This window comes from Narcine bancroftii, chromosome 1 (assembly GCF_036971445.1).
Source record: "Narcine bancroftii isolate sNarBan1 chromosome 1, sNarBan1.hap1, whole genome shotgun sequence".
NCBI lineage: Eukaryota > Metazoa > Chordata > Chondrichthyes > Torpediniformes > Narcinidae > Narcine > Narcine bancroftii.
In genome coordinates this window covers 163507339-163518462 of record NC_091469.1, presented here as the reverse complement: position 1 = coordinate 163518462, position 11124 = coordinate 163507339, and the positions used below count along the sequence as shown (strand labels likewise).

Genomic DNA, 11124 nt, shown 5'->3' with positions numbered 1-11124 from the left:
TCAGTCACGGTGTCTGCGGACTTGCGTGTTCAACTCACACGTCAGAAGCAATAACCTGTCGACCTGCAGGCTTTTAGGATGGATGAGGGACCCAGTGGAACCCCCACACAGTCGCAGGGAGAACATCCACGTGGACAGCCCTGGGCCTCTGAAAACAGCTTCTCTCCATTTACGCTTCAAAATCACTCACAATGTTTGCCCAGACCTTGTCCTATCACATCATTTTAAGCCCCGTTAAATTCGAACTCACCACACATCACAGCCGCGTAGAAATATCTCCCTCGGGAAGTATAGCTGACCACCATATTTACATGGGCACTCAGTCTTGTTGATGCACATTCCTTCTGGGCTACGAACCAAACTGAGCGAGAGAAAGGCCACACAATTCATAACAGTTAAAATCGCTGATATTCACGGATGGTCACTGAAATTACCATTTTTAAATTTAGAAGTACAACACAGTAACAGGCCCTTCTGGTCCATGCCACCCAATACAGCAATTAACTTACAACCCCCGGTATGTTTTGAACGGTGGGAGCTGTTATGGGTCCAGAGGCAGGCTCGATGGGCTGAATGGCCTATTTCTGCTCCTATGTCTTCTGGACAGAATTCTGTTGGTTTCAAGATAGTTGCAAAGGAAAGTGCGGGACCTTGAGTGAAATTGGGAGGCTAAAGTACAACAGCGGTGGAAATAGATTGAGCGATAGCTTGATGGCTACGACTGTCCATTCATCCCTTACAGCTAATACCCTCTGTTCCAGGCAACATCATGGTGAACCTCTTCTGCACTGCCTCCAAGGCTTCCACATCCTTCCTGTGGTGCGGTGACCAGGACTGTAGACAATGCTTCACATGTGGCCAAAATATAGTTGCAAAATAACTTCCTAACTTTCACTCCCTGACCAAAGCATGTCTTCTTTACCACCCGATCTACATGCTGCCACCTTCAGGGAAATTTGGCGCAGCCCGAATTCCCCAGTGCTCCAACAAATTACTGTATATATTCCTCTTACATCTGTCCTCTCATAGAACATGACATTACAGCACAGGCCCTTCGGCCCTCAATGTTGTGCCGACCCATATATTCCTTAAAAAATACTATATCCTCCCTACCCTCTAACCCTCTATTTTCCTTCCATCCATGTGTCTGTCTAAGAGACTCTTAAATGCCCCTAATGTTTCAGCCTCCACCATCACCCCTGGCACCCACAACTCTCTGTGTAAAACATCCTTCCTATAATGTGGTGACCAGAACTGAACACTATACTCCATGTGGTCGCCCCTAAACTTCCCTCCCTTCATTTTGTACTCATGTCCTCTGGTATTTGCTATTCCTGTCCCAAGAAACAGGCACTGGACGTCCACCCTATCTATGCCTCTCATAATCTATTAAGTCTCCTCTCATCCATCTTCGCTCCAAAGAGAAAAGTCCCAGTGTGGTAGGTAATATGAATATGTGACTGCCGAAGGGGAGCTGGCCCATCCCCCACTGCTGACTCGCTCCCTGGTAACTCCTCCCCTTGTGACCCTGGAATGAAGGTCGACCTCCCTCTCCCTGTCCTCAGTCAGGAATACCAAATTGTGGGGTAAGATCAAAAATGACAAAATCCTGAGGTGGAGAATCGAGATCTCCATCTACAACTATGACATCCTATATGGGCTGGGCAAGCTCAATAACTCCCCAGATGCCCTATCCCGGGGGACATGTGCCATCGTGCATCTCGGCCGCCTCAAATCCCTCCACGATGACCTTTGCCACCTCAGAGTTACGCGATTGTTCCAGTTCGTGTAAGCCCGAAACCTTCCCTACTCAATTGTGGATGTCAGCTCATTGACCAGACACTGTCGGGTCTGTGCGGAATGCAAATCACATTCTTCTGGCCCAACAAGAGTCACACCTCATAAAGGCCACATGCCTCTTTGAATGACTCAGCATCAATTTCAAGGGCCCCCTGCGCTCGTCCAACAGGAACGTATACTTCCTGAACATCATTGACGAGTACTCCAGGTTCCCTTTAGCCATCCCCTGACCTGACTTGACCTCAGCTACCATCATAAAGGGGCTTCGCAGCACCTTCACCCTCTTCGGGTACCCAAATTACATCCACAGTGATTGGGTCCTCTTTTATAAATGACGAACTGCAGCAGTACCTGTGGCTAGAGGCAATGCCACTAATAGGATGACCTGTTACAACCCCTGGGGGAATGGCCAGGTAGAGAGAGAAAATGCCTCAGTTTGGAAAGCTGTTCTCCTGTCCATTAAATCCAAAGGCCTGTTGGTGTCCCATTGGCAGGAAGTCCTGCCAGAGGCTCTCCATGCCATCCGATCCCTGCTATGCACAGCTACCAACGCAACCCCACCTGAACACATTTTCCTTCCCCAGGAAGTTGGCGACCAGAACCACACCTGCCTCCCTGGCGTTCGTCCCCGGGACCCCCCGTCCTGCTGAAACATGCGAGGGGTCACAAGTCAGACCTGTTGGTCGAAGAGGTGCAACTCCTGCACACCAACTCTCAGGATGCCTACATGGTGTACCCCGATGTCCATAAGGACACAGTCCTCATCCAGAACCTAGCACCAGAGACCCCTGCCCACTCCCCACTCCCTTCAACCCTGGTCCAACCTACATCCATACTGGCCACGTCAAGGACTTGGTCAGCGACCCACCCCTACCCACCATGCCATACACCCCGGATCCTGCTCCAGCTGCTCCGACCACCACAACTGCCCACACATACAACCAAGCCCCACCTTTTATGGAGCCAGCCATCTCCCCCCAGCTTCAAACTGGCAATGGAGCCGACTGTTGTACCACTAGCAGAACTGCGCCAGTTGCAGAGAAAAATGAGACCACCTCTAAGACTTTTAACCCAGCGGAGTTTTATTTTAAAAGAAGGGGTGAATGTAGTGATAAAAATATGTAACTCGATGGGGAGCTGGCCCGTCCCCCACTGGTGACTCGCTCCCTGGTAACACCTCCCCTTGTGACTCTGGAATAAAGGTTGACCTCCCTCTCCCTGACCTCAGTCAGGAATCGGGCCAACTAGTCTAAAGTATAAGAAAGCCTATCGTCACTCACTCCATGGCTTTGGAGTTATTGATAGAGCCTATCACCCAGCTCTGCTCACCTTGCCTCATTAGACTTATTTCCCAATCCAGGCAACATCCTGATGAATCTCCTCTGCAGCCTCTCCGTAGCTTCCACATCCTTCCTGTAATGAGGTGACCAGAACTGAACACAATTCTCCAAGTGTGGTCTCACCAGAGATTTGTAGAGTTGCAACATGAACTCTTGACTCCTGAACTCAATCCCCCTATTAATGAAGCCCAGCATCCCATAGGCCTTCTTAACTATCCTATCAACCTGTGCGGTGACCTTAAGGATGGATTTGGACCTCAAGGTCCCTCTGTTCATCCACACTCCTAAGTAACTGACCATTAACTATTCTGATTTGTCCTTCCAAAATGCATCATCTCACACTTATCTGGATTGAACTCCATTTGCCACTTTTCCACCCAACTCTGCAGCCTGTCTATTCTCGTCATCCTTCTGTTCTTCACATATGCATAGAACGCCTTGGGGGTTCTCCTTAATCCTACATGCCAAGGCCTTCTCATGCCCCCTTCCAGCTGTCCTACATCCTTTCTAAGCTCCTTCCTGGCTACCATACACTTCTCACGAGCCCTTCCTGTTTCCTATATCTAATGTACGTTTCCTTCGTCCACTTGATGAGTTGCCTCACCTGCTTCATCAGCCATGGTTCCCTTTTCCTCCCATCATTTCCCTGTCCCAGTGGGACAAACCCATCCTGAACCCAGCACAAGTGGCCCCTAAATTTCCTCCACGTTAATTCTGGGCTTTCACCCTTGAGCATTTGTTTCCAATTTACTGTCCTGCCTTATCCCCTCATAATGAGCCCTTCCCCAGTTAAACACTTTCCCATTTTGTCTACTCTTATCCTTTTCCATGGCTCTTCTAAAGCTCAGAGAGTTGTGGGCACTTTACATTTGCCCAGATTATATCCCTTTTCTCTGTCCACACAGGAAACATAGAGAAGGGAGATAGATCAGCTGGTTGATCTGTGTCACCACAACAATCTTTCACTTAACGTTAGCAAAACTAAGGAGCAGACTGTGGACTCCAGGACAGGGAAATCAGGAGAACACGAGCCAACTCTCATTAAGGGCAGTAAGCGGTGAAAAGGGTTAAGAGCTTCAAGTTCCCAGGTGTCAACATCTCTGAGAATCTATCCTGGGGCTTTCATGTTGAAGCAATCATGAAGAAGGTCCGCCAGCTGAGTTGGAGGAGATTTGGTACATCACCAAAGACTCTTGCAAGTTTCTCCAGATGTACCATGGAGAGCATTCTGGTTGGTCGCAACAGGAGCCGAAGACGAACACCCAGCAGCATGAAAACAGCTTCTTCCCCTCCGCCATCAGATCTCTGAATGGACGATGAACCAGACGCTCCCTCACTTCCTCTTCTTTTTGCGCTTATTCCCACTCAAAGGAATTCCCAAGAACATTTACCCCACTGGAATTTGAATTTTATCCCCATCCAAATGGTCGTCTCCCCTTTTACTCCTTCGACCAAGGTGCATGACCGTCCACTTTCCAGCACTGGATTTCATTTGTCACCTCTTTGCCCGTTCTCCAAATCCATCTTTGGGCTCCCTGCAGCCTCTCCGTCCCCTCCTCACTCCCTGCCCCTCCACCTGTCTCTGTATCATCTGCAAACTCGGCCACAAAACCATTTAATCCTCAATCCAAATTTTTAACATGCAACATGAAAGGGAGTGTCACAAAGTACTTTCTGCCAAAGGTAATATTAAAAATAATCATCTCCTTGTTGGTCTGGCCCCGATCATGTCCACGTACCCTGGTTTGCACATGCAGCCTTCCTGGCAGGTGAACGGACAGGGGCGGTGCCTAGAGTTCAGGTGTTCACAGCTCAGCTCACACCTCTTCCTGACGTCACTCTTCATGCAGTTTATGTACACTTCGTTCTTCGTGCACTTTTCTAGAATGTACAAAAATTCACAAGTCAGAAGCATATCACTGCATATTCTGTCAGCCCAATTGCAACTCAGCTAGTGAGGACCTTAGCACATAATTCATGTGGATAGGCGGTAAAGAAGGCCTTTGGTCTGGTGGCCTTTATAAATCAAAGCATAGAATATAGGAGCTGGGAGGTGATGTTGAGACTGTTCAAGGCATTGGTGAGGCCAAGTTTGGAATATTGTGTGCAGTTCTGGTCCACAAATTATAGGAAGGATGTCAATAAGGTAGAGAGGGTGCAGAGAAGATTTACTAAAATGTTGCCGGGATTGCAGTATCTAGAATAGAAAGAAAGATTGAGTAGACTGGATCTTTATTCATTGGAGCGTAGAAGGTGAAGGGGGGGATTTGATAGAGGTATTTAAAATTATGAGGGGGATAGACCGAGTAGATGTGAATAGGCTCTTCCCCTTGAGGGTAGGAGAGATTGGAACAAGGGGTCATAAGTTAAGGGTTCGGGGGCAAAAGTTTAGAAGTAACATAAGAGGAAGCTTCACTCAGAGAGTGGTGGCTGAGTGGAATGACCTTCCGGAAGAGGTGGTTGCAGCAGGGTCAATTTTGTCATTTAAGAGGACGTTGGATGAGTGCATGGATGTGAGGGGGGTTGGAGGGTTATGGGCAGGGAGCGGGTAGGTGGGGAGAGTGGAGTTTCACTTAAATCGGTGCGGACTAGAGGGGCTGAGATGGCCTGTTTTCATACTGTAATTGTTGTATGGTTATATGGTTATAATTGTCTTCTCTCTTCTGACTGTCCATCCTGTAGGACGATGATGGTTCCTTTCATTCAGTTTGTGGGGTTTGATATGAGGAGTCCCCACTCCTCAGAAAGGAACAATGTGTGTGTGAATGGGTTTAGGTGAGTAAGGAGTTGTATAGGTCCGGACCCACCCTCTCGACACCCCCCTCTCGGATCCAGCAGCATGGTGAGGTTCAAGAAGGCTGGGGGAAGTTCTGTTGCAGTGAGTGGCCAGAAAGTTTCAATGCAAGAGATGCCCTTTTCGTGCCTTAAGGCACGCGTCTGCTTAATGGCCGTTGACCCTCTGAGAGGGTTCGTTCACCCTTTGGCAGGTCTTGTTTTTCATCCTGCAGGGTGTCTATCCCCCTCCACCCCAGGCAAGTCTGGTGGGGGAGCCGGTTGAGTCACTGACCACCTAACCATGCAACAGGTAGTACTGGTTACATGGTACCACTAGCCCTCAGATGAGTGACCTGACCCATAATTGTATGCCTCTGGTTGCATTGAAGTGAGTTTTGGGTCTGACATCATGCCAAGCTCTCCTTCCGCCAACATATCCTCCGGCGAGGAATTGTCACTACTTGCCCCTTCCCAATGATGACTCCCCTCCAGGGCTCCAGAACTCCTTTCCCCTGGACACACTCTTCCAGCCTCTCACCCTCTCAATCAGTTCCAAATGCCGACATGACATCAATATGTGGTGATATGTAATTACAGCACTAGGTCACCAGGGGTCATCCCGGTGACCTTGTATATAAAGCAGTCCAGAGCTACAGTCTAGCCTTCCAGGTTGTTCTTGCAGAGAGACAAGACCTCTTAGTGTACATATTAGTTTATTAAATTGTACTGACAATAACTAGACCAGCAGTGTGAGTACAAGACAACTTTAATAAACTAATATGTACACTAAGAGGTCTTGTCTCTCTGCAAGACCAACCTGGAAGGCTTGACTGTAGCTCTGGACTGCTTTATATACAAGATCACCGCGATGACCCCTGGTGGCCTAGAGCTGTAATTACATATCACCACACAATGAACAACTGGCTGATAGAGAAAGTATCTTCCCTCGATTAGTTTGACACATGTTACAGTCAACGTGCAGGAAACAGGGAAGGAACTCTGTTCAGGATCACACAGTGCTGGGATGCTCACAGGCAACATTACACTGCATACAAATGCTTTTTAACCATAACCATATAACCACTTACAGCACAGAACAGGCCAGTTCGGCCCTACTAGTCCATGCCATAGCAAATCCCCGCCCTCCTAGTCCCACTGACCAGCACCCGGTCCATACCCCTCTAGTCCCCTCCTATCCATGTAACGATTCAGTCTTTCCTTAAATGTAACCAATGATCCCGCCTCGACCACGTCTGCCGGAAGCTCATTCCACATCCCCACCACCCTCTGCGTAAAGAAATTTCCCCTCATGTTCCCCTTATAATTTTCCCCCTTCAATCTTAAACCATGCCCTCTAGTTTGAATCTCCCCCTTTCTTAATTGAAAAAGCCTATCCACATTTACTCTGTCTGTCCCTTTTAAAATCTTAAACACCTCTATCAAGTCCCCCCTCAATCTTCTACACTCCAGAGAAAAAAGCCCCAGTCTGCACAACCTTTCCCTGTAACTCAGACCCTGAAATCCTGTCAACATTCTCGTGAACCTTCTCTGCACTCTCTCTATTTTGTTTATATCCTTCCTATAATTCGGTGACTAAAACTGCACACAGTACTCCAAATTTGGCCTCGCCAATGCTTTGTACAATTTCATCATAACATTCCAACTCTTGAATTCAATACTCCGATTTATGAAGGCCAACATTCCAAATGCCTTCTTCACCACACCATCTACCTGAGTATCAGCCTTGAGGGTACTATTTACCACAACTCCTAAATCCCTTTGTTGCTCTGCACTCCCCAATTGTCTACCATTCAATGTATATGACCTATTTAAATTTGCCTTTCCAAAATGCAGCACCTCACATTTATCTGTATTAAATTCCATCAGCCATTTCTCAGCCCACACCTCCAGCCTTCCTAAATCACCTTTTAATCTACGGTAATCTACCTCACTGTCCACAACACCACCAATCTTTGTGTCATCCGCAAACTTGCTTATCCAATTCTCCACCCCTACATCCAGATCGTTAATATATATAACAAATAATAGTGGACCGAGGACCGAACCCTGAGGAACTCCAATTGGATAAACAATTTTCTACCACTACTCTCTGATACCTTCCATCCAACCACTGCTGAATCCATTTCACTACCTCCTTATTTATACCTAATGCCTCCACCTTTTTTCCTAACCTCCTGTGGGGAACTTTGTCAAAAGCTTTACTAAAGTCTAAATAGTCAACATCCACAGCTTTCCCTTCATCATCCTTTTTTGTAACCCCCTCGAAGAACTCAATCAGGTTTGTCAAGCATGATCTACCCCTGACAAAACCATGCTGATTACTCCCTATCAATCCTTGTACCTCCAAAAATTTGTAAATAGCATCCCTCAGAACATTTTCCATCAACTTGCCCACCACAGACGTCAGACTTACAGGCCTATAATTCACAGGTTTGCATTTGGACCCTTTCTTAAACAGAGGAACTACATGCGCACCCTCCAATCCTTTGGTACCACCCCCGTGGCCAATGACATCCTAAATATCTCTGTTAATGGCCCCACTAACTGTCCACTAGCCTCCCTGAGTGTCCTAGGGAATATTTTGTCCGGTCCAGGAGATTTATCCACCTTTATCTTTTTTAACACAGCCATCACTACCTCCTCGGTTATCCTTATATGCTTCATGACCTCCCCACTATTTTTCTTTACTTCAACTGGTTCAACATTTTCTTCCCTAGTGAATACCGAGGCAAAGAAATCATTCAAAATTTCCCCCATTTCCTCAGACCTCTCACTCAGCCTACCCTTGCTATCTACAAGGGGTCCAATTTTATCCCTCACTAATCTTTTACTTTTAATGTACTTATAGAAACCCTTTGGATTTATTTTTACTCTGTCTGCCAAAGCCTCTTCATGCCTTTTTTTGGCCTTTCTAATTTCTTTCTTAAGATTCCTTCTACACTCCTTGTAGTCCTCCTTCAACTTCTCAGCTCCCTGCTCTTTATACCTCTTGTACACCTCCCTTTTTCTCCTAACCAAATTTCCAATATTCCTCGAAAACCAAGCCTCCCTATGACTTCCAGCCTTTCCTTTGATCCAGACTGGGACATATCTACTCTGTACCCTCAAAATTTCTTTTTTGAATATCCTCCATTTTTCATTAACATCCTTACCTGAAAATATCCTGTCCCACTCAATACTCCCCAAATCCCTTCTTATTCCTTCGAAATTTGCTCTTTTCCAATCCAGAACCTCAACTTTAGGCCCCTCCTTGCTCTTCCCTAAAACTACCCCAAAACTAACAGAATTATGGTCACTAGACCCAATTGGTTCTCCAACATTAATGTCCGCTAACTGACCTAGCTCGTTCCCTAACAGGAGATCCAGTATTACACCATCCCGAGTCGGTTCTTCTACTAACTGATTCAGAAAACAATCCTGAACACATTTAACGAACTCCAGCCCATCCAGCCCTCTAACCGTATGGGTATCCCAATCAATGTGTGGGAAGTTAAAATCTCCCATGATCACTACCCTATGATTTTCACACATATACGTTATCTCCCTACAAATTTGTTCCTCTAATTCCCTTGGCCCATTTGGTGGTCTGTAATATACCCCTATTAGCACCCTCTTGCCTTCTCCACCCCTCAATTCCACCCAAACAGCTCACTGGTCGATCCCTCCATACCATCCTGCCACCTCACGGCAGTAATGTCCTCCCTAACAAGCAGAGCAACTCCTCTTTTTTTACCCCCTGATCTATCACATCTAAAACAAATGTATCCCGGAACATTAAGTTGCCAGTCCTGCCCCTCCTGTAGCCAGGTCTCACTAATTGCCACAATATCGTCACCCCAAGTATCTGTCCGTGCTCTCAGCTCATCTACCTTGTTCACTATGCTTCTTGCATTAAAATATATGCATCTCAGAGAATGACCCTCACATATATTCTCCTTTTTACCTTCTACCCTAATCTCCATCCTACCTTTGTTATCTTTTTTATTACTAGCTAGGTGGCCATACTTCCTGGGCACTGCTCTCACCCTCTGTTCCCCACCCCCCTGCCAAACTAGTTTAAACCTTCCCCCACAGCTCTAGCAAATCTACTTGCCAGCACATTGGTCCCCCTCCAGTTCAAGTGGAGTCCATCCCTCTTGTACAGGTCCGACCTTCCCCAGAAGAGATCCCAATGATCCAGAAATCTTATCCCTTGCCCCCTGCACCATCTCTTTAGCCACACATTCATCCTCCACATCCTCCTATTTCTACCCTCACGAGCTCGTGGCACGGGCAGCAATCCAGAGATTACTACCTTGGAGGTCCTGTTTTTTAACCTCCTACCTAATTGTACATAATCCTGTTTCAGGACCTCATCCCCACTTCTAACTAAGTCATTGGTCCCCACATGGACCATGACTTCTGGCTGTTCTCCTTCCCCTTGCATAATGCTATGTACTCAATCAGAGATATCCCTGACCCTGGCACCAGGGAGGCAACAGACCAACCTGGATCCCCTATCTCTTCCCACAAACCTTCTATCTGTCCCTCTGACTAATGAGTCCCCAACTACAAGTATCCGGTTCTTATCCCTCCTTCCCTTCTGAACCTCAGGGGCAGCCCCTGTGCCAGATACCTGACCCCCATGACTCGTCCCTGATAGGCTGTTCCCCCCAACAGTATCCAAAGCCGAATACATGTTGCTGAGGGACACTTCCACAGGGGTACTCTGCACTGGCGTTCTCCCTCCTTTCCTCACAGTCAACCAATTCCCTGACTCCTGCCTTCTAAGGGTGACTGTCTCCCTGTAACTCCTCTCTATCACTGCCCCTGCTTCCCTTATGATCCTCAGTTCATCCAATTGCAGCTCAAGCTCCCTAACACGTTCACTCATTATATGCAATTGGATGCACCTTTTGCAGGTGTAGTCATCAGGAACAGCTGTGCAGTCTCTGATTTCCCACATCCCACAATTGGAGCACTTAACTACCCCAACTGACTCCATTTCCTCCTTTCTTACTATAATACCCTTTACTAATAAGCTCCTTCTTAGCCCCTGCTCACTGAAGTCCCTCGAGCCAAAGTCCCCACTCCTTCACTGGGCCACTCGAGCCAAAGTCCCCACTCCTTCACTGGGCCACTTGAGCCAAAGTCCCCACTCCTTCACTGCGCCGCTCCTCGCTGGCCGCTCCCTCCTTTTCTACTCCTT

General features: G+C 47.3%; 1 protein-coding gene across 1 annotated transcript in view; it reads right to left on the bottom strand.

The window, feature by feature from the left end:
• Positions 1-11124, bottom strand: part of LOC138752553 (mucin-6-like) — a 28275-nt gene continuing 17151 nt past the window's right edge. The window contains exons 6-8 of the mRNA XM_069915369.1: positions 4880-5021; positions 251-361; positions 1-70 (exon numbers count right to left, since the gene is read on the bottom strand). Of these exons, the coding sequence (XP_069771470.1) occupies positions 1-70; positions 251-361; positions 4880-5021 (323 nt within the window). The remainder of the gene's footprint in view (positions 71-250; positions 362-4879; positions 5022-11124) is intronic.